Source organism: Ciona robusta, chromosome 4 (genome assembly GCF_009617815.1).
Source record: "Ciona robusta chromosome 4, ASM961781v2".
Taxonomy (NCBI): domain Eukaryota; kingdom Metazoa; phylum Chordata; class Ascidiacea; order Phlebobranchia; family Cionidae; genus Ciona; species Ciona robusta.
This window is the reverse complement of record NC_143238.1, coordinates 6,878,598-6,902,211: the sequence shown is the minus strand read 5'-3', so window position 1 is coordinate 6,902,211 and position 23,614 is coordinate 6,878,598. Positions and strand designations below refer to the sequence as shown.

At 38.1% G+C, this 23,614-nt stretch overlaps 3 protein-coding genes across 3 annotated transcripts; 1 reads left to right on the top strand and 2 right to left on the bottom strand.

The window, feature by feature from the left end:
* The first annotated feature begins 12,873 nt into the window (after positions 1-12,873).
* On the top strand, positions 12,874-17,398 carry LOC149737194 (delta(3,5)-Delta(2,4)-dienoyl-CoA isomerase, mitochondrial-like). Its single transcript, XM_089876030.1, has 8 exons — positions 12,874-13,088; positions 13,975-14,083; positions 14,431-14,558; positions 15,132-15,253; positions 15,531-15,644; positions 16,114-16,256; positions 16,562-16,712; positions 17,061-17,398. Exons 1-8 carry the CDS (start codon positions 13,031-13,033, stop codon positions 17,163-17,165), a joined length of 930 nt encoding a protein of 309 aa, XP_089732156.1. The 5' UTR covers positions 12,874-13,030; the 3' UTR covers positions 17,166-17,398.
* Positions 16,711-20,285, bottom strand: LOC149737193 (uncharacterized). Its single transcript, XM_089876033.1, has 6 exons — positions 20,086-20,285; positions 18,563-18,735; positions 18,295-18,424; positions 17,977-18,195; positions 17,589-17,706; positions 16,711-17,530 (listed from the first exon to the last, which is right to left on the bottom strand). The coding sequence occupies exons 1-6, from the start codon at positions 20,150-20,152 to the stop codon at positions 17,485-17,487; spliced, it is 753 nt and encodes a 250-aa protein (XP_089732159.1). The 5' UTR covers positions 20,153-20,285; the 3' UTR covers positions 16,711-17,484.
* Positions 20,286-21,309: 1,024 nt separating this feature from the next.
* LOC149737192 (uncharacterized) lies at positions 21,310-23,574 on the bottom strand. Its single transcript, XM_089877089.1, has 7 exons — positions 23,557-23,574; positions 22,512-22,675; positions 22,334-22,457; positions 22,169-22,274; positions 21,966-22,047; positions 21,611-21,796; positions 21,310-21,450 (listed from the first exon to the last, which is right to left on the bottom strand). The coding sequence occupies exons 1-6, from the start codon at positions 23,572-23,574 to the stop codon at positions 21,655-21,657; spliced, it is 636 nt and encodes a 211-aa protein (XP_089733215.1). The 3' UTR covers positions 21,310-21,450; positions 21,611-21,654.
* Positions 23,575-23,614: the final 40 nt, after the last annotated feature.

Here is a 23,614-nt window from a genome sequence, read left to right as displayed (position 1 = left end):
CCTAGCAACCATATATTTTGTCCCTAGCAACCGTATTTGTCCGTAGCAATCTATTTTCTCCTAGCAACCATATTTTGTCCCTAGCAATCTATTTTGTCCCTAGCAACCGTATTTTGTCCCTAGCAACCGTATTTTTCCCTAGCAACCAATATATTTGTCCTAGCAACCGCATTTTGTCCCTAGCAACCATAAATTTTGTCCTAGCTACCGTATTTTGTCCACTAGCAACCGTATTTTGTCCCGTAGCAATCGTATTTTCTCCCTAGCAACCATATATTTTGTCCCTAGCAACCATATTTTGTCCCTAGCAACCGCATTTTGGTCCCTAGCAACCATAAATTTTGTCCCTAGCTACCGTATTTTGTCCCTAGCAACCGTATTTTTTCCCTAGCAACCGTATTTTGTCCCTAGCAATCGTATTTTGTCCTAGCAACCATATATTTTATCCCTAGCAATCTTATTTTGTCCCTAGCAACCTGTATTTTGTCCCTAGCAACCGTATATTTTGCCCTAGCAACCTTATTTGGTCCCTAGCTACCATATATTTTGTCCCTAGCAACCGTATTTTGTCCCTAGCAATCATATTTTGTCCCTAGCAACCGTATTTTGTCCCTAGCAACCATATTTTGTCCCTAGCAACCGTATTTTGTCCCTAGCAACCATATTTTGTCCCTAGCAACCGTATTTTGTCCCTAGCAACATATTTATCCCTAGCAACCATATATATTTCCGTCCTAGCAACCGTATTGTGTCCCTAGCAACCATATATTTGTCCCTAGCAACCGGATTTTGTCCCTAGCAACCATATATTTTGTCCCTAGCAACCGTATTTTTTCCCCAGCGACCATATATTTGTCCCTAGCAACCATTATATTTGTCCCTAGCAACCGTATTTTGTCCCTAGCAACCATATATTTTGTCCCTAGCAATCTTATTTTGTCCCTAGCAACCGTATTTTGTCCCTAGCAACCGTATTTTTCCCTAGCAACCATATTTGTCCCTAGCAACCGTATTTTGTCCCTAGCGACCATATATTTGTCCCTAGCAACCCTAGCAACCATATATTCCGTCCCTAGCAACCGTATTCTGTCCCTAGCAACCGTATTTTCTCCCTAGCGACCATATATTTTGTCCCTAGCAACCGTAATTTGTCCCTAGCAACCATATATTCCGTCCCTAGCAACCGTAGTTTGTCCCTAGCAACCATATATTCCGTCTCTAGCAACCGTATTTTGTCCTTAGCAACCGTAGTTTGTCCCTAGCAACCATATATTTTGTCCCTAGCAACCGTATTTTGTCCCCAGCAACCACATATTTTGTCCCTAGCAACCGTATTGTGTCCCTAACAACCGTATTTTGTCCCTAGCGACCATATAATTTGTCCCTAGCAACCGTATTTTGTTCCTAGCAACCGTATTTTATCCCTAGCAACCGTATTTTGTCCCTAGTGACCATATATTTTGTCCCTAGCAACCGTATTTTCTCCCTAGCAACCAATATATTTGTCCGTAGCAACCGCATTTTGTCCCTATCAACCATAAATTTTGTCCCTAGCTACCGTATTTTGTCCCTAGCAACCGTATTTTTTCCCTAGCAACCGTATTTTGTTCGTAGCAATCGTATTTTCTCCCTAGCAACCATATTTTATCCCTAGCAATATTTGTCCCTAGCAACTGTATTTTTGTCCCTAGCAACCGTATATTTTGCCCCTAGCAACCTTATTTGGTCACTAGCTACCATATATTTTGTCCCTGGCAACCGTATTTTGTCCCTAGCAATCATATTTTGTCCCTAGCAACCGTATTTTGTCCCTAGCGACCGTATATTTTGCCCCTAGCAACCTTATTTGTCCCTAGCAACCATATTTGCCTAGCAACCGTATTTTGTCCCTAGCAATCATATTTTGTCCTAGCAACCGTTTTGTCCTAGCAACCATATTTTGTCCCTAGCAACCGTATATTTTGTCCCTAGCAACCGTATTTTGTCCCTAGCAACCGTATTTTCTCCCTAGCAACCATATATTTTGTCCCTAGCAACCGTATTTTGCCTCAACCATAAATTTTGTCCCTAGCAACTTTTGTCCCTAGCAACCGTATTTGTCCCTAGCAACCGTATTTTTCCCTAGCAACCATATATTTGTCCCTAGCAACCGTATTTTGTCCCTAGCAACCATATTTTGTCCCTAGCAACCATATATTTTGTCCCTAGCAACCATATTTGTCCCTAGCAACCGCATTTTGTCCTAGCAACCATATTTTGTCCCTAGCTACCGTATTTTGTCCCTAGCAACGTATTTTGTCCCTAGCACCGTATTTTGTCCTAGCAATATTTTCTCCCTAGCAACCATATATTTTGTCCCTTGCAACCGTATTTTGTCCCTAGCAACGGTATTTTGTCCGTAGCAAACCGTATTTTGTCCCTAGCAACGGTATTTTGTCCTAGCAACCATATTTGTCCCTAGCAACCATATATTTGTCCTAGCAACCTATTTTGTCCCTAGCAACCGTATTTTGTCCTAGCAACCATATTTTGTCCCTAGCAACCGTATTTTGTCCCTAGCAACCACATTTTGTCCCTAGCAACCGTATATTTTGTCCCTAGCAACCGTATTTTGTCCCTAGCAACCGTATTTTCTCCCTAGCAACCATATTTTGTCCCTAGCAACCGTATTTTGTCCCTAGCAACCATATTTTGTCCCTAGCAACCATATTTTGTCCCTAGCAACCGTATTTTGTCCGTAGCAATCGTATTTTCTCCCTAGTAACCATATATTTTGTCCCTAGCAATCTTATTTTGTCCCTAGCAACCGTATTTTGTCCCTAGCAACCGTATTTTATCCCTAGCAACCAATATATTTGTCCCTAGCAACCACATTTTGTCCCTAGCAACCATAAATTTTGTCCCTAGCTACCGTATTTTGTCACTAGCAACCGTATTTTTTCCCTAGCAACCGTATTTTGTCCGTAGCAATCGTATTTTCTCCCTAGCAACCATATATTTTGTCCCTAGCAACCAATATATTTGTCCCTAGCAACCGCATTTTGTCCCTAGCAACCATAAATTTTGTCCCTAGCTACCGTATTTTGTCCCTAGCAACCGTATTTTTTCCCTAGCAACCATATATTTTATCCCTAGCAATCTTATTTTGTCCCTAGCAACTGTATTTTGTCCCTAGCTACCATATATTTTGTCCCTAGCAACCGTATTTTGTCCCTAGCAATCATATTTTGTCCCTAGCAACCGTATTTTGTCCCTAGCAACCATATTTTGTCCCTAGCAACCGTATTTTGTCCCTAGCAACCATATTTTGTCCCTAGCAACCGTATTTTGTCCCTAGCTACAATATAATTTATCCCTAGCAACCGTATATTTTGTCCCTAGCAACCGTATTTTGTCCGTAGCAATCGTATTTTCTCCCTAGCAACCATATATTTTGTCCCTAGCAATCTTATTTTGTCCCTAGCAACCGTATTTTGTCCCTAGCAACCGTATTTTATCCCTAGCAACCAATATATTTGTCCCTAGCAACCGTATTTTGTCCCTAGCGACCATATATTTGTCCCTAGCAACCATATCCCTAGCAACCAATATATTTGTCCCTAGCAACCGCATTTTGTCCCTAGCAACCATAAATTTTGTCCCTAGCTACCGTATTTTGTCCCTAGCAACCGTATTTTGTCCCTAGCGACCATATATTTGTCCCTAGCAACCATATATTTTGTCCCTAGCAACCATATTTGTCCCTAGCAACCGCATTTTGTCCCTAGCAACCATATTTTTGTCCCTAGCAACCGTATTTTGTCCCTAGCAACCGTATTTTTCCCTAGCAACCGTATTTTGTCCGTAGCAATCGTATTTTCTCCCTAGCAACCATATATTTTGTCCCTAGCAACCAATATATTTGTCCCTAGCAACCGCATTTTGTCCCTAGCAACCATATTTTGTCCTAGCTACCGTATTTTGTCCCTAGCAACCGTATTTTTTCCCTAGCAACCGTATTTTGTCCGTAGCAATCGTATTTTCTCCCTAGCAACCATATATTTTATCCCTAGCAATCTTATTTTGTCCCTAGCAACTGTATTTTGTCCCTAGCGACCGTATATTTTGCCCCTAGCAACCTTATTTGGTCCCTAGCTACCATATATTTTGTCCCTAGCAACCGTATTTTGTCCCTAGCAATCATATTTTGTCCCTAGCAACCGTATTTTGTCCCTAGCAACCATATTTTGTCCCTAGCAACCGTATTTTGTCCCTAGCTACAATATATTTTGTCCCTAGCAACCGTATATCATATATTCCGTTCCTAGCAACCGTATTGTGTCCCTAGCAACCATATATTTTGTCCCTAGCAACCGGATTTTGTCCCTAGCAACCATATATTTTGTCCCTAGCAACCGTATTTTTTCCCCAGCGACCATATATTTGTCCCTAGCAACCATTATATTTGTCCCTAGCAACCGTATTTTGTCCCTAGCAACCATATATTTTGTCCCTAGCAATCTTATTTTGTCCCTAGCAACCGTATTTTGTCCCTAGCAACCGTATTTTATCCCTAGCAACCAATATATTTGTCCCTAGCAACCGTATTTTGTCCCTAGCGACCATATATTTGTCCCTAGCAACCATATAATTTGTCCCTAGCAACCAATATATTTGTCCCTAGCAACCGCATTTTGTCCCTAGCAACCATAAATTTTGTCCCTAGCTACCGTATTTTGTCCCTAGCGACCGTATTTGTCCTAGCGACCATATATTTTGCCCCTAGCAACCGTATTTTGTCCCTAGCAACCGTATTTTGTCCCTAGCAACCGTATTTTGTCCCTAGCTACCATATATTTTGTCCCTAGCAACCGTATATCATATATTCCGTTCCTACAACCGTATTCTGTCCCTAGCAGCCATATATTTTGTCCCTAGCAACCATATTTTGTCCCTAGCAACCGTATTTTGTCCCTAGCGACCATATATTTGTCCCTAGCAACCATATATTTTGTCCCTAGCAACCGTATTTTGTCACTAGCAATCATATTTTGTCCTAGCAACCGTATATTTTGTCCCTAGCAACCGTATTTTGTCCCTAGCAACCGTATTTTATCCCTAGCAACCAATATATTTGTCCCTAGCAACCGCATTTTGTCCCTAGCAACCATAAATTTTGTCCCTAGCTACCGTATTTTGTCACTAGCAACCGTATTTTTTCCCTAGCAACCGTATTTTGTCCGTAGCAATCGTATTTTCTCCCTAGCAACCATATATTTTGTCCCTAGCAATCTTATTTTGTCCCTAGCAACTGTATTTTGTCCCTAGCGACCGTATATTTTGCCCCTAGCAACCTTATTTGGTCCCTAGCTGCCATATATTTTGTCCCTAGCAACCGTATTTTGTCCCTAGCAATCATATTTTGTCCCTAGCAACCGTATTTTGTCCCTAGCAACCATATTTTGTCCCTAGCAACCGTATTTTGTCCCTAGCGACCATATATTTGTCCCTAGCAACCATATATTTTGTCCCTAGCAACCAATATATTTGTCCCTAGCAACCGCATTTTGTCCCTAGCAACCGTATTTTCTCCCTAGCAACCATATATTTTGTCCCTAGCAACCGTATTTTGTCCGTAGCAATCGTACTTTCTCCCTAGCAACCATATATTTTGTCCCTAGCAACCAATATATTTGTCCCTAGCAACCGCATTTTGTCCCTAGCAACCGTATTTTGTCCGTAGCAATCGTATTTTCTCCCTAGCAACCATATATTTTGTCCCTAGCAACCAATATATTTGTCCCTAGCAACCGCAATTTGTCCCTAGCAACCATAAATTTTGTCCCTAGCAACCGTATTTTTTCCCTAGCAACCGTATTTTGTCCGTAGCAATCGTATTTTCTCCCTAGCAACCATATATTTTATCCCTAGCAATCTTATTTTGTCCCTAGCAACTGTATTTTGTCCCTAGCGACCGTATATTTTGCCCCTAGCAACCTTATTTGGTCCCTAGCTACCATATATTTTGTCCCTAGCAACCGTATTTTGTCCCTAGCAATCATATTTTGTCCCTAGCAACCTTATTTTGTCCCTAGCTACCATATATTTTGTCCCTAGCAACCGTATATCATATATTCCGTTCCTACAACCGTATTCTGTCCCTAGCAGCCATATATTTTGTCCCTAGAAACCATATTTTGTCCCTAGCAACCGTATTTTGTCCCTAGCAACCATATATTTGTCCCTAGCAACCATATATTTTGTCCCTAGCAACCGTATTTTGTCCCTAGCAATCATATTTTGTCCCTAGCAACCATATATTTTGTCCCTAGCAACCGTATTTTGTCCCTAGCAATCATATTTTGTCCCTAGCAACCGTATTTTGTCCCTAGCAACCATATTTTGTCCCTAGCAACCGTATATTTTGTCCCTAGCAACCGTATTTTGTCTCTAGCAATCATATTTTGTCCCTAGCAACCGTATTTTGTCCCTAGCAACCATATTTTGTCCCTAGCAACCGTATTTTGTCCCTTGCAACCGTATTTTCTCCCTAGCAACCATATATTTTGTCCCTAGCAACCGTATTTTGTCCCTAGCAACCATAAATTTTGTCCCTAGCAACCATATATTTTGTCCCTAGCAACCGTATTTTGTCCCTAGCAATCTTATTTTGTCCCTAGCAACCGTATTTTGTCCCTAGCAACCGTATTTTATCCCTAGCAACCAATGTATTTGTCCCTAGCAACCGTATTTTGTCCCTAGCGACCATATATTTGTCCCTAGCAACCAATATATTTGTCCCTAGCAACCAATATATTTGTCCCTAGCAACCGCATTTTGTCCCTAGCAACCATAAATTTTGTCCCTAGCTACCGTATTTTGTCCCTAGCGATCGTATTTTTTCCCTAGCAACCGTATTTTGTCCGTAGCAATCGTATTTTCTCCCTAGCAACCATATATTTTATCCCTGGCAATCTTATTTTGTCCCTAGCAACTGTATTTTGTCCCTAGCGACCGTATATTTTGCCCCTAGCAACCTTATTTGGTCCCTAGCTACCATATATTTTGTCCCTAGCAACCGTATTTTGTCCCTAGCAACCGTATATTTTGTCCCTAGCAACCGTATTTTGTCCCTAGCAACCGTATTTTCTCCCTAGCAACCATATATTTTGTCCCGAGCAACCGTATTTTGTCCCTAGCAACCATAAATTTTGTCCCTAGCAACCATATATTTTGTCCCTAGCAACCGTATTTTGTCCGTAGCAATCGTATTTTCTCCCTAGCAACCATATATTTTGTCCCTAACCGTATTCTGTCCCTAGCAGCCATATATTTTGTCCCTAGCAACCATATTTTGTCCCTAGCAACCGTATTTTGTCCCTAGCGACCATATATTTGTCCCTAGCAACCATATATTTGTCCCTAGCAACCATATATTTTGTCCCTAGCAACCGTATTTTGTCCCTAGCAATCATATTTTGTCCCTAGCAACCGTATTTTGTCCTTAGCAACCATATTTTGTCCCTAGCAACCGTATATTTTGTCCCTAGCAACCGTATTTTGTCCCTAGCAACCGTATTTTCTCCCTAGCAACCATATATTTTGTCCCTAGCAACCGTATTTTGTCCCTAGCAACCATAAATTTTGTCCCTAGCAACCATATACTTTGTCCCTAGCAACCGTATTTTGTCCATAGCAATCGTATTTTCTCCCTAGCAACCATATATTTTGTCCCTAGCAATCTTATTTTGTCCCTAGCAACCGTATTTTGTCCCTAGCAACCGTATTTTATCCCTAGCAACCAATATATTTGTCCCTAGCAACCGTATTTTGTCCCTAGCGACCATATATTTGTCCCTAGCCACCATATATTTTGTCCCTAGCAACCAATATATTTGTCCCTAGCAACCGCATTTTGTCCCTAGCAACCATAAATTTTGTCCCTAGCTACCGTATTTTGTCCCTAGCAACCGTATTTTTTCCCTAGCAACCGTATTTTGTCCGTAGCAATCGTATTTTCTCCCTAGCAACCATATATTTTGTCCCTAGCAACCAATGTATTTGTCCCTAGCAACCGCATTTTGTCCCTAGCAACCATAAATTTTGTCCCTAGCTACCGTATTTTGTCCCTAGCAACCGTATTTTTTCCCTAGCAACCGTATTTTGTCCGTAGCAATCGTATTTTCTCCCTAGCAACCATATATTTTATCCCTAGCAATCTTATTTTGTCCCTAGCAACTGTATTTTCTCCCTAGCTACCATATATTTTGTCCCTAGCAACCGTATATCATATATTCCGTTCCTAGCAACCGTATTCTGTCCCTAGCAACCATATATTTTGTCCCTAGCAACCGGATTTTGTCCCTAGCAACCATATATTTTGTACCTAGCAACCGTATTTTTTCCCTAGCGAACATATATCATATATTCCGTTCCTAGCAACCGTATTCTGTCCCTAGCAACCATATATTTTGTCCCTAGCAACCGTATTTTGTCCCTAGCAACCATATTTTGTCCCTAGCAACCGTATTTTATCCCTAGCAACCGTATTTTGTCCGTAGCAATCGTATTTTCTCCCTAGCAACCATATATTTTGTCCCTAGCAACCGTATTTTGTCCCTAGCAACCGTATTTTCTCCGTAGCAATCGTATTTTCTCCCTAGCAACCATATATTTTGTCCCTAGCAATCTTAATTTGTCCCTAGCAACCGTAATTTGTCCCTAGCAACCGTATTTTGTCCCTTGCAACCGTATTTTGTCCCTAGCAACCGTATTTTGTCCGTAGCAATCGTATTTTCTCCCTAGCAACCATATATTTTGTCCCTAGCAATCTTATTTTGTCCCTAGCAACCGTATTTTGTCCCTAGCAACCGTATTTTTTCCCTAGCAACCGTATTTTATCCCTAGCAACCGTATTTTGTCCGTAGCAATCGTATTTTATCCCTAGCAACCGTATTTTGTCCCTAGCAATCTTATTTTGTCCCTAGCAACCGTATTTTGTCCCTAGCAACCGTATTTTGTCCCTAGCAACCGTATTTTCTCCCTAGCAACCGTTTTTTTATCCCTAGCAACCGTATTTTGTCCCTAGCGACCATATATTTTGTCCCTAGCAACCATATATTCCGTCCCTAGCAACCGTTTTTTGTCCCTAGCAACCGTATTTTGTCCCTAGCAACCGTATTTTGTCCCTAGCTACCACATATTTTGTCCCTAGCAACCGTATATCATATATTCCGTTCCTAGCAACCGTATTTGGTCCCTAGCGACCATATATTTTGTCCCTAGCAACCGTATTTTGTCCCTAGCGACCATATATTTTGTCCCTAGCAACCATATTTTGTCCCTAGCAACCGTATTTTGTCCCTAGCTACTTTATATTTTGTCCCTAGCAATCGTATATCATATATTCCGTTCCTAACAACCGTATTCTGTCCTTAGCAACCGTATTTTGTCCCTAGCGACCATATATTTTGTCCCTAGCAACCATGTATTTTATCCCTAGCGACCATATATTTTGTCCCTAGCAACCATATATTCCGTCACTAGCAACCGTATTCTGTCCCTAGCAACCGTATTTTCTCCCTAGCGACCATATATTTTGTCCCTAGCAACCGTAATTTGTCCCTAGCAACCATATATTCCGTCCCTAGCAACCGTAGTTTGTCCCTAGCAACCATATATTCCGTCTCTAGCAACCGTATTTTGTCCTTAGCAACCGTAGTTTGTCCCTAGCAACCATATATTTTGTCCCTAGCAACCGTATTTTGTCCCCAGCAACCACATATTTTGTCCCTAGCAACCGTATTGTGTCCCTAACAACCGTATTTTGTCCCTAGCGACCATATAATTTGTCCCTAGCAACCGTATTTTGTTCCTAGCAACCGTATTTTATCCCTAGCAACTGTATTTTGTCCCTAGTGACTATATATTTTGTCCCTAGCAACCGTATTTTCTCCCTAGCAACCGTATTTTGTCCCTAGCAACCGTATATTCTGTCCCTAGCAACCGTATTTTATCCCTAGCGACCATATATTTGTCCCTAGCAACCATATATTTTGTCCCTAGCAATCTTATTTTGTCCCTAGCAACCGTATTTTGTCCCTAGCAACCGTATTTTGTCCCTAGCAACCGTATTTTATCCCTAGCAACCGTATTTTGTCCGTAGCAATCGTATTTTCTCCCTAGCAACCATATATTTTGTTCCTAGCAAACTTATTTTGTCCCTAGCAACCATGTTTTGTCCCTAGCAACTCTATTTTGTCTCTAGCAACCGTATTTTGTCCCTAGCTACCATATATTTTGTCCCTAGCAACCGTATATCATATATTCCGTTCCTAGCAACCGTATTCTGTCCCTAGCAACCGTATTTTTGTCCCTAGCAACCGTATTTTGTCCCTAGCAACCATATATTTTGTCCCTAGCAACCGTTTTTTTATCCCTAGCAACCGTATTTTGTCCCTAGCGACCATATATTTTGTCCCTAGCAACCATATATTCCGTCCCTAGCAACCGTTTTTTGTCCCTAGCAACCGTATTTTGTCCCTAGCCACCGTATTTTGTCCCTAGCTACCACATATTTTGTCCCTAGCAACCGTATATCATATATTCCGTCTCTAGCAACCGTATTTTGTTCTTCGCAACCGTAGTTTGTCCCTAGCAACCATATATTTTGTCCCTAGCAACCGTATTTTGTCCCCAGCAACCACATATTTTGTCCCTAGCAACCGTATTGTGTCCCTAACAACCGTATTTTGTCCCTAGCGACCATATAATTTGTCCCTAGCAACCGTATTTTGTTCCTAGCAACCGTATTTTATCCCTAGCAACCGTATTTTGTCCCTAGTGACCATATATTTTGTCCCTAGCAACCGTATTTTCTCCCTAACAACCGTATTTTATCCCTAGCAACCGTATATTCTGTCCCTAGCAACCGTATTTTATTCCTAGCGACCATATATTTGTCCCTAGCAACCATATATTTTGTCCCTAGCAACCGTATTTTGTCCCTAGCAACCATATATTCCGTCCCTAGCAACCGTAATTTGTCCCTAGCAACCATATATTCTGTCCCTAGCAACCGTAATTTGTCCCTAGCAACCATAAGATATGGTCGTTTGGGATAAAATATGGTTGCTGGGGACAGAATACGGTTGCTAGGGACAAAATATATGGTCGCTAGGGACAAAATACGGTTGCTAGGGACAAAATACGGTTGCTAGGGACAAAATATATGTTTGCTAGGGACAAAATACTGTTACTAGGTACAAAATATGTGGTCGCTAGAGACAAAATACGGTTGCTAGGGACAAAATACGGTTGCTAGGTACAATAATACGGTTGCTAAGGGAAGAAATATGGTCGCTAGGGACAAAATACGGTTGCTAGGGTCAAAATAAATTGTCGCTAGGGACATAATATGGTTGCTAGAGCAAAAAATACGGTTGCTAGGGACAAATACGGTTGCTAGGGACAAAATGCGGTTGCCAGGGACAGAATACGGTTGCTAGGGACAAAATATATGGTCGTTAAGGATAAAATACGGTTGCTAGGGACAGAATACGGTTGCTAGTGACAAAATATATGGTCGTTAGGGATAAAATATGGTTGCTGGGGACAGAATACGGTTGCTAGGAACAAAATATATGGTCGCTAGGGACAAAATATGGTTGCTATGGAAAAAATACGGTTGCCAGGGACAGAATATGGTTGCTGGGGAGAAAATACGGTTGCTAGGTAAAAAATACGGTTGCTAGGGACAGAATATGGTTGCTAGGGACAAAATATATGGTCGTTAGGGACAATATACGGTTGCTAGGGACAAAATATATGTTTGCTAGGGACAAAATACCGTTGCTAGGGACAAAATATGTGGTCACTAGAGACAAAATACGGTTGCTAGGGACAATAATACGGTAGGGAAGAAATATGGTTGCTAGGGACAAAATACGGTTGCTAGGGTCAAAATAAATGGTCGCTAGGGACAAAATATGGTTGCTAGAGCAAAAAATACGGTTGCTAGGGTCAAAATACGGTTGCTAGGGACACAATATATGGTCTGTAGGGACAAAATGTGGTTGCTAGGGACAAAATATGGTTGCTAGGAACAAAATATGGTTGCTAGGGACAAAATACGGTTGCTAGAGACAAAATACGGTTGCTAGGGACAAAATACGTCTGCTAGGGACAGAATATGGTTGCTAGGGAGAAAATACGGTTGCTAAGGTCAAAATATATGTAGTTGGTCCGTTCACGCTAGCGCCCATCGCAACGTAAAGACTCCATAACGCTAGGTCGACGATTCAGTTTATTAGACGAACAAACGAGCGGCATCAGGCTAGTGACAAGCGTGAGGACAGCAAGAGTGTAAGAGAGCTCCTCCTGCCATCGGTACACAGAAAATAGGAGGGCTTTTATAGCATGAAACATGTGTGCGAAAGCAGTAACGAGAAAGAACTTTTACACTGAAAAGTGGTGTCTGTTCGCCGAACGGTCGGACTGGGCAGATAGTTTCCTACTTGTTGGAAAAACGCAAGATGTGTCGCTCAATCATAAACATAGTTATGCCAGATGAAATAGTTACGCAACATGACTGTTTAATATTCGGTCTTTATGCATTAAGTTAATTTGAAAACTATAAAATATATCTGTGCTCGAAACACACTCAATCGTTACAACAGTAACAACAAAATTCATGAATATATATATAAGTTGATTTCCGTTAAAAGTTTATAGACTAAACGTGTCAGGAATTGGGATATAGGGAAATGATCATGGCATAGAACAACAACAAGACCATCTTTAGCCTAATATGGAAACATACAAAAATTATATTCTGTCTTGATTTTAATTAGCGTGATCGTGTCCATTTTCTGGAAATATTTTATAAGATTTGTCCTTATTTAGGTTAAGTCCCCAACTGTACCTAGGTTCATTTATTATAAATTTCATTTATGCGAATGTAAATAAAAGTGACCTAAATACACTAACGATATCTTCACGGGCAAAACAAACACGATATTTTGGCGAATAACAATCTGAACCTGGCGCAACTATGAACGGAGTTGGTCGACGTGTTTTAGTTTCATCAATTCAAGCTGCAAAATGCGGAGGTAAAATTTACATGGGACTATACAAAGAAGACGGAAAAAAATTTCCGCTAGAGGCGGTAATTATTTAAATTAAAAAATACGAAAAAACGAACAAAACAGCACTACAAAGTGTTAATAAGTGTAAAACAAATTAATTAAATAATAAAAATACCTTTCTAAATACATAAAACACTAGTAAGAACATATTTCCCACATTAGGTCGGTTATATACGTTCTTTCGTTGGGCTGACTGTCGTCGAGTCTGTGGTGTAGCGGTTTGCGTGCGGTCGCAAACTCTCTTTGTTTCATTTTTACCGGGTTCGAGTCCGCACAGTGGAATACTTTTTTTATATTTTTTTTCAAGTTTTTTTTGTTTGACGAGTTTGGGGTTAGGAGTTGGGGGTTGGGGGTTGGGGGTTAGGGGTTAGGGGTTAGGGGTTAGGGGTTAGGGGTTAGGGGTTTATATCTTATTTGTATAAACCGTGAAACTAACTGCTCCCCATAAAATAGAGAAACGAATTTGTCATCGCCTCCTAGCGGAAAATTTTTTCCGTCTTCTCTGTATAGCTCCATGTGTAAAATTTGCATCTCGATTCAAAATGTTGCTTTAATTGAAAATTGACCAGTTTTAACCAGTGGGCATAATTTAATTTTTGTATGGTTTTTAAAAGTTAACCAAAAGAATACTTTGATAATGTTTACCCTACAGTAAATGTTGCGTTTGATTTTGTGATCACACACCGGAACATTGGTTACTTGCTGTTATAAGTAATGGCAGTACGTCACTTACCTTATCTGAAAAGTAGTATCCAAAAAATAAACACATTTTCTGTAAACGTCATTAAACAGAATACCTAATCCCGTAATTAGATTTTACCAGTTCCATTTACAACATGATGCTCAATAGGAGTCATCAGTTCAACAAAAGCAATGTCATCGTTTGTCGATTCATATAAGTTTGAAACACTGGCAGTTTCTTCCCCAAAGACCAACGTTCTTCATATTGAATTTAACAGGTGAATAATATAGTTAATAAAATATATATAATTTATATGAAATTATTGAACCACCATTTGTGGGTAAATTAGCGCAATGTTTTGTGGGAACACAAATGCGAAATACTAAAAAATATTATAATTGTGGTAACCAATCAAGTATTGCAACCAGAAATGTGCCAGTTATGTATTTAAACCCTTTTTATATACATAACTGGCTAAATTATTAGGCATACAGTACAAAAAAATTAAAAAATCTATCACCCAAAAAGTAACACATGTAGTACCTCGTAACCAGAACACCTGTGTTATAACGACTGATGTTGCCCCGCCATGCGAAGATAAATAAGTTACATTCATTTATTTAGGCCTGAGAAAATGAACACAATGACTGCAGGAATGTGGAAAGAAATGGTTGAATGTTTTAACAAAGCTTCCATGGATGAAAATGTGAGATCCATAGTTTTATCCGGAAGAGGGAAGTTATATACAGCAGGTAATCCTATATTACGTTGTAATGTAATGCTTAAGTTTAGTCATGTCTTGTCATGGATTCCATTCAAACATATATTCTGGTAAACTTATGTCCACTTATATAACCAAAAGATGCCGGGTTCAAATCTCATAGCTGCTCCCATTGTGTGCATGTGTAGGGACGCACATTACAGAATAATTAGGTATTCTAGGATATCCTAAAATACTTTATTTCGAATCTATGATTCCGAATCTAGAATTTTGGATCTTTTTGAATTTATAAGAAAAAACGTATGAAGCCAAAAACACAAGAATATTTTTTTTTAAAATTATTAAATTTAAAAAAATTGTTAGTGTCCAAGAGATGACGTGTGATGACATCATTAAACAGAATACCGAATCCTGTAATTAGATTCGAATACAAAAGGATTTGAATCTCACGGATTCGAAATTCTGTAATGTGCACCCCTAGGCATGTGTGTCCTTACAAGTGTGCCCTAATTCAGTAGTCACTTATGATTTATCCAAACAGTTTAAAATTATAACAATATAAGTTGTGTTTATACAAAAAAAAACTTGATGATATTTTCTACAGGACTTGATTTGGTTGAAGCCGCATCCAGTCTCGCACCTTCCGGCAACGATGTAGCAAGAGAAGCGTTTCGGATGTATAAGTTTATCGGGTTGGCTCAAGAAAGTTGCTCAGCCATTGAAAAGGTAAAGGGCCGTGATTTGGTGTCCAAAACATATACACCAATATTCAGTAGTTACATTTACCTAAGCTAACTGTTATTGGTTTGAGTCTCGCCGCTGCTATTACTGTGGTTGACTGGGTGTACGTGTTGTTTGGTGGGAAACTCGGTACACTACCTAAAATATTAAAAGCTCTGTGGTTTTTGAACTTAATAAATACTATACCCTGGTAGAAGTGTATCAGAGTACATCATAATTGGATTATTAGTTTACCTGTATAATCAACCTAGTTACATTACAGTGCATGAAACCTGTTATAACAGCCGTACACAATGGTTGTCTTGGTGGAGGTATGGATGTAATATCAGCTTGTGACATCAGGCTATGTGATAAAGATGCTTACTTCTCTGTAAAGGTAAATATTAGGAAGAAACAATGTAGTAGAGTACTTGTCTGTATATTAATACCATATCAGGTTTGTCGCTGCTACTATTGTGGGCATGAGTCCATGGGAAAGACACGCTATTGCTTTAACCCAGTGATCACTGGTTAGCCAACCGAAAAAAAAAAACATCTAAAATAACTCAGGCATTAGGTATCATTAGGTATAAAGTAGAATACTGTGACTGTGTTATAACTTCTAAAGTAGCTCCACCTCCCAAGGATTATAAGTTCAGTTTATTCATACGTAGTAACTTCTAAGCAGATAATAGGTGAATGAAACACAACACCCATGTTATAACAACAGTAATTACCCGGTTATGCAAGAATTAATAAGTTGTTTTCATCATAGAACAGCACATTTATAACTAACATTCAGAATAATTAACATCCAATAAAATTCACCTTTGTGTTGGTTCTCATCTCCATCTTTTGATCTTCAGGAAGTGGATGTTGGACTCGCAGCCGACATGGGATCCCTGCAGCGACTTCCGAGGATCCTCGGAAACGATTCCTTGATCCGTGATCTTTGTTTCACAGGAAGAAAGATGAAATCGGATGAAGCTAAAAGTTGTGGACTGGTCAGGTTGGTCCTTTGTTGCTACATCATGTTCTGTGTATGGGTGAGGTCATATTTGCCAAACCTGGGGTGGCAGGATTGGCCGCATTACTTTCTATTCTATATGGGTGAGGACTTCATCATGAATTTCCAGGCAGTATAGGCACCAAACCTGGGGTGGCAGGCTTACCCTGGTATTTTTATGCACTGCATTTATCAGTTAAGATTAAAAAAACAAGAAGTTGTACTTGTAAGTTGTTATAAAGGATTTTTTACCATGTTATAAAGTTGTCCCACCATGTAAAGAATAAAGATGCATCATGTTGTTACAGCACGGTGTACGAGGACAAGGAGAAAATGATGGAAGGAGCTTTTGAACTTGCTGAGTTGATCGCCACCAAGAGCCCGGTGGCGATACAGAGCATTAAAGTTAGTTTGAATTACGGGCGGAACCATTCAGTAAACTCGGGGTTGGAACATATCGTAAGTTTGTGGTTTTATTTTTTTTGTTTACAAGGTGTTTATTTGTTTTTCATATTTCCATGAAATGGTAATTTGCTCAACTAAGTTAAAGTAATAGCCTCAATTATATGATGTCTATGAAACAAAATGACATTATGCTTTATTTGTACTAAGGATTCTATGCAGTTTTTGTGTTGCGACACTGTGCAGTATGGATAACATAGGGCTAAATCGCTTTTATGTACCGCAGAAGCATAGAGAAATAAATTTACAAATGCTGTGTTTTAGCACATTTAAAAATGGTCGCTGTGGTTATAATTTCACAAACTCTACAGAAAAAGTTATAATCCCATTCACTATGTATTACAGAGATCATGGAACGCCGCAATGTTACAAACAGAAGATATCATGAAATCTGCACAAGCGTTAATGATGAAGAAAACTCCAGCGGATGTAGAATACTCAAAGCTATAATTATATGAATAAAGCAATATACTCTGTGCAATAAAAGTATTATTAAATATTTTATGTACAAAGTTAAAATTCATGGAACAATAATAAAGTAATAATGTGCATAGAAGTAGCGTACATGTACTAGTAATTTAGCGAAATTGAACGATCATTTATAGAAAAATATAAAATTGTGGAAGACCTAATTTCATTACGATTGAACACAATCAGCTAAAAAAATACAAAAATACACAGCACACTGTTTTTTTATAAAAAGTTACTTTTTAAGTTAGTTTGGGCAGATTCCGGACCTATAGCCTTGAGATTCTGACGTTTCTTAATCTTATTCGATTCCTATGGAGTTTTTCAATTTTATAAGCACTCGTCTCCTGTAGGTAAAACATATATTAAGATTTGAATAGCCTTTACGAGCTATGTTACTTTTACCTTTTGTAAATCTGAACCACGGTACAATAAACAATGAGTATGAAGCTCAAAAGGATGCCAAGGAAGATGGCAACAATCTGTTTAATATTGACAGTTGATTTCTTCGTATTCTTAGTTTCTAAACAAGGATAGATTTATAAATCGATTCAAATTATTATTCCTAAAAAAATATAATCTTTATATTCATAACTAAGGTTTTTGTATAACATACGCCAAAACTGTTGGCATCATCAGTGCTTGTAAAAGACAGAGTAGACTTGGTGAAACATCTGCTATAGTATAATAGCAAATGTTCTATTTATATGAGCGAGATCCTACGGCAATCACTATAAAATGATGCACACCATGGACCCAGTATTATAATATATATGAATGCTATTTATTTTACTTGGTTGGTGGGGACTAGTGGGCACTGTGGTTGTTGTAGTTGTTGTTGAAATTGTTGTTGATGGCGTTGTTGTTGTGGGTGTTGTAGTTGTTGTTGTTGAAATTGTTGTTAACACTGTTGTAGTTTTTGTAAGTGTTGTAGTTGTTGCCTGTGTTGTTGTAGTTGTTGACTTCAGTTCAGGTTCATTATTTACTGTTGTAGACACTGTTTGTCCTTTACCTAAAAAAACATAGCAATAAAATTGTAGGCCCATGCCCCATAAAATAGTCTGCCAACTTTCATTTTTCAACCACATAACAAACTGATCATACCATTTACCTGTCACAGTAAAATCTGCATGGGCTTTTTCAAGGTCACGCGAAGTGACTCCATTTTTGACTGATCCAGCATAGTTTCCACCCCCTAGCCGATTTATCTTGACAGTCATCAATCCTCGAACTGTATTGTTCTGGTAAATATGAATGTATTTAACTAACTTACACTGGCAAAGTGGAAAAACAAGAGTCGCTTTGTTACATACATTCCGCGCTTGCTACGAGTCACTATGTATGTAACTTTGTGGGTAATTGTTTGATTCTATACTTACAATTGCACCAGCATGGATTCCAGCGCAACATATGCTCGAATAGGCGGCATAAACATCGGTCCCATATACTCTGCATTTATCAAGTGAACATTGTGCAGGGCATACAACTGTTGTGTTGTGAAGTTTGGACATGCTTGGGTAGGAATGCAAGGTTCTTGTACACTTAAGCAGACCTGTTCAAATAACTGGTAATAATTCTGTGTTGCAAAATTAATATCATACATCTGTTCAACAATTCTGTTGGCAAGAGATACAAAGTGTTTGTGTACAGCAGGAACCTGTATGACACAAATTAGCGCCAGCATCGTGGCTTAATTTGGCACGATGGCCAGTCAATATCACAAAACTATGCCTCATCATTCGGGTAACACTAAAAGAGGGAAAAGGGAAAACAGGGAAAAGAGGGAAATCAACCCTAAAAGAGGGAAATAGGGAAAAGAGGGAAAAAGGGAAAACTTGCATTCCTAAAAGAGGGGAAAAGGAAAACAGGGAAAACAGGGAAATGCTGTTTAGTAAAAAAGCGAGATTTTTTTATATTTTATTTTATTTACTTAACTTTGATAATTATAAAAAAGGGAACAGCAGAAAATCAATACTAACATGCAAGGGAAAAGATGAAAAATAAAGAAAAGAGGGAAAAAACAGGGAAAAGAGGGGAAAAGAGGGAAAAGAGGGAAAAGAGGGAAAAGAGGGAAAACAGGCGAAAATAGGGAAAACAACACTAAAAGAGGGAAATCGGGAAAAGAGGGAAATAGGGAAAAGAGGGGAAAACAGGGAAAAGAGGGAAAACAGGGGAAAGAGGGAAGACAGTTTTCCCCTCTTTTTCCTGTTTCCTTATTTTTCATCTTTTAGAGGGGAAAACAAGAGGGAAAAAAGGGGAAACTGTCTTCCCTCTTTCCCCTGTCTTCCCTCTTTTCTCTGTTTTCCCTCTTATCGCCTGTTTTCCCTCTTTTCCCTATTTCCCTCTTTTAGTGTTGTTTTCCCTCTTTTCCCTGTTTTCCCCTGTCTTCCCTCTTTTCCTTGTTTTCCTTCTTTTCCCTGTTTTCCCTCTTTTCTTTATTTTTCATCTTTTCCCTTGCATGTTAGTATTGATTTTCTGCTGTTCCCTTTTTTATAATTATCAAAGTTAAGTAAATAAAATAAAATATAAAAAAAATCTCGTTTTTTTACTAAACAGCATTTCCCTGTTTTCCCTCTTTTCCTTTTCCCCTCTTTTAGGAATGCAAGTTTTCCCTTTTTCTCTCTTTTCCTTCTTTCCCTCTTTTAGTGTCGATTTCCCTCTTTTCCCTCTTTTCCCTTTTCCCTCTTTTAGTGTTACCCCATCATTCTACAATCCACATGTTTGTATTTATAGGTTACCGAGTTCGCTTGTCAGTTTTAGGTTTAATTAAAAATACTTTAGCACTTCAGTTTGTTCAATATAATTTTAAAATAACAGCCTTGCATAATCCATTAATTAAGTTTGCATCTTACAGATCAAAATAGAGGTTAAGCATTTTATAATTCATGTAAAACAAACTTACGCATTCTTTTAGCCGAAATTCCTGTCGCACATATCAGCAGAAAGCAGACTACAGCAAGTTTACCCATTTTATTAAGTAATCTACTAACGTATGTTACGGTATGTAACCTTCGCAACTAAGTTATTAAACCAATTTTCCGTAAACTGTGTTGCGGAATTCCCCTATATGGTGCTAGGAATACAAGCTTGCATCATAGTTATATATATGATATCTATGGCTTGCATATTAGCAGCATAGACAACTTATAATAACCATAGACAACTTATAATAGACCGCAAGCGTTACTTCTGGACAAGACAAAATAAACGTACAGGATGTATTTACAAAAACGGTAGCTTTATGCCAGAAGCAGTCCATTTTCAAAAGACCAGTGTCTTTTATTTTAACCAGCAGCACATTTGGATTTATAAGAACAGTTTTTGACTACTACAACAGTATTAAAAAAAATCGGAACAAATTTTATTCAATGTATTCCACATGGTGTGTAACTGCAGCCGATGATTTGGGCATGCCACAACAACAAGCTGCTTATTTTCTTATAAAACTGATGGATGTTATTGCGCCACACGAAGAAATAGATAAAACAGATAACCCGGTTATAGGGGTGGATGAAAGAGATTCAGGTAACACAGCAAAATATAAGTTTTAACAAAATGCTTTAATAGTAGTGTGTTATGTACAGATATTCTTGAATATATTGGTGGTTTTCTTCTACTAAAGGCAAAACGAAAGTTTGAACCAAATTTTATTGAATGTTTAACCAAAAATCAACCACACAAAAAATCAACCTTTACATCTCAAATGGAGTTAAAAGTTGGAGAAAACCATTTGTTGCATCCATCAGACCAATTTCAACAATTTATAACATGGATATACTATCTGCACAATAAAGAAATTTCTAAAACTTTAAAATCAATTAATTTCATTAATATAATTAACATTATTGAAAGTTCTTCCTTGTTCCTTAGCTATATTGAACAAGTCAGTGAAGAATGTGGTTTGGATATTGCCTATGTCACCAAAGTATTTAATTATATAATTTATTTGTTTGTTAAGGTTTTGGGACATAACTTTGCTAAATATGCTGTAAACATGAAGAATACCAAATGTACCAAATTTTTAGGTGGTTTTGGAATTGCGGAAACTATGTAACCTGTAATACTCTTGCATGATGTTTTAGGAAAACTTACTTTTTTTAGAAACTTTTGGCAGTGGATCGTGGCATACATGTGTCCATGCATTTTTTTTACCAAATGTAGTGTTGCCTCCTTTAACTTTCTTAATAATTTTTCTTTGTGTGATTGCAGACACACTGTAACTCACTTGTGCAACATCCGGGTTTGTATTTCTTCTCATGTTTGATCTCTTAAGTATGATAAACTTTATTAATTCTTAAACTTTAAATTTTAATTTGTTAATTATTCTGTTTTCATTTTTTTACAGATTTCTGAAATTTTTAATGTGGCTTAAAACTTGTTGTTATATCATATATGATCATTTATATTTTTAAATACAAATGTCTTACCAGGTTTCCAAATACAGCTTCCAAGACATCTTGAGTCAAGGTTTTTAAACAAACATATTCAATACCATGTTGCAACAAATGTTTTGTGAGATGAACCATGTTTGTCGTTGTAAACAATAACCCATCATACGTTTGTTTTGCAATAATTCGTTTTTCTTCTCCCGGATGCAGTGTATCAACTTCATTCTGTGTAAATTTAGATACAGTTGTACTTTCATGGTGCAATCCTAGTTAAAACAAAATATTTTACCCGCCAATCTAACAAATATTTCCGAAATTGATTTTCCAGCCAAGCAAATAAGATAAAATAAAAGATTAGTATTCCAATAACTTAATTTACAGAATACACTCTTGCCTTATGTGAGGAACTAAATCTTGTTCTGATATCCAATATTCCAGTAAAGTTTTTTGATTCCTTGTAGTTATTGACCATTTGTCTGTATATTTATGCACAATATTACAAATGGTAAATTGACAACTGCTAAAAGATGCTAATGTTCTTATAAATGATATCAATAAAAGCAAGTCGACAATTTATTGTACATTCTTTCGACAAACCTCTCGTTTGTGAAGATAATTTGCTGAAGCTACTGTACACTTTTTCTATGCAGCTATGGCGAATTGCATCTGGTAACGGTTTTCGGGTAACTCGTTCACGACTCTTCTAAAAATGCATTTAGTATATAAATGAAATGCAATATAGGTTCAAGAACAGAAGTTTACCTTCACAAGTACACCACATTTTTTAGGCAAATTCTCAGATGGAAATGCACCACATTTTAACTCCTTCCTTGAATGATAGGAAACTATGTCCTCCGGTTTAAAGTGCGCTTCACAAATACATGCTCTAAATAAAATACTGTTTAAACAGGACTAATAATTTATATTGTACGCGTTATACTTTTCTTTTTTAAGTAATTCCTTGATTCTGTCACCCCTTCGGAAATCGCGTAACCCTAAAATAAAGTTTGTCAACTTCTCACGGTGATCTTTCTCGTCGGAACTCCGTGCTAAATCTGGTCTATGAATAGTAAACAGTGATCGCTTTGCGTTTTTTTGCTGTGGCTATAGAAACAGTTAGGGATGCAACAGTTACTCATCGTGATCGTGGAGTATACGTATAGTAACCACAGACGCTTGTTTATTTACACATACGACTTATTATCCGAATTTCACTCTCTTTTTTCACAAGTGGGCGCTCATTTTTTTATTATTATTTTCTGGGGACTTTTAAAAAACGTCGTTTTTGTGACATATAAAACGTGTATTGGTATAGTATTTCAATATTTAATAAAAAATCGTTTACTAACAGTTAGTTTTACAGTTTACACACATAAGACTTAAACCCCCAGCCCCCAGCCCCCAGCCCCCAACCCCCAACCCCTAACTCGTGCTAATCACCCACAAAAAAAACTTTAAAAAAACGTATTGCACTGTGCGGGACTCGAACCCAGTAAGAACGAAAGAAAGAGAGTAAAAGACGGGTCGCTAACCGTTACACCACAGAGCCGACTGAAATAAACAGAACGAAAGAGCGTATATAACCTACCTAATTTGGGAAAGATGTTCTTACTAGTATTTTATGTATTTATAAAGGTATTTTCAGTATTTAAGTAATTTGTTTTACACTTATTACCAATTTAAAAGGTTTCTTTGTGTATTTTTTCAAAATTTTAAACTTAATCAGAGCGCCCACTTGTGAAAAAAGAGAGTGAAATTCGGATAATAAGTCGTAACTTTTATTTACTTTTCAAGTAACCTGTGTGCAATGATGCGTGACTTGTCTGAAACAAATTCTCCGCTTGCGGTCTATTATAAGTTGTCTATGTAATAACTATGCTAGCAGGAAATTTGTCGCATAATGTGCGGCAAAATAACGCGACAATAAAAATGCAGACAAACTATCAAAACGTGTTACACACATAAAATACAATATGAAGATAAACCCAAAAATACGGAGACATTTTTTATAAACTGTAAATAACAACGTAAAACATCTTTAAA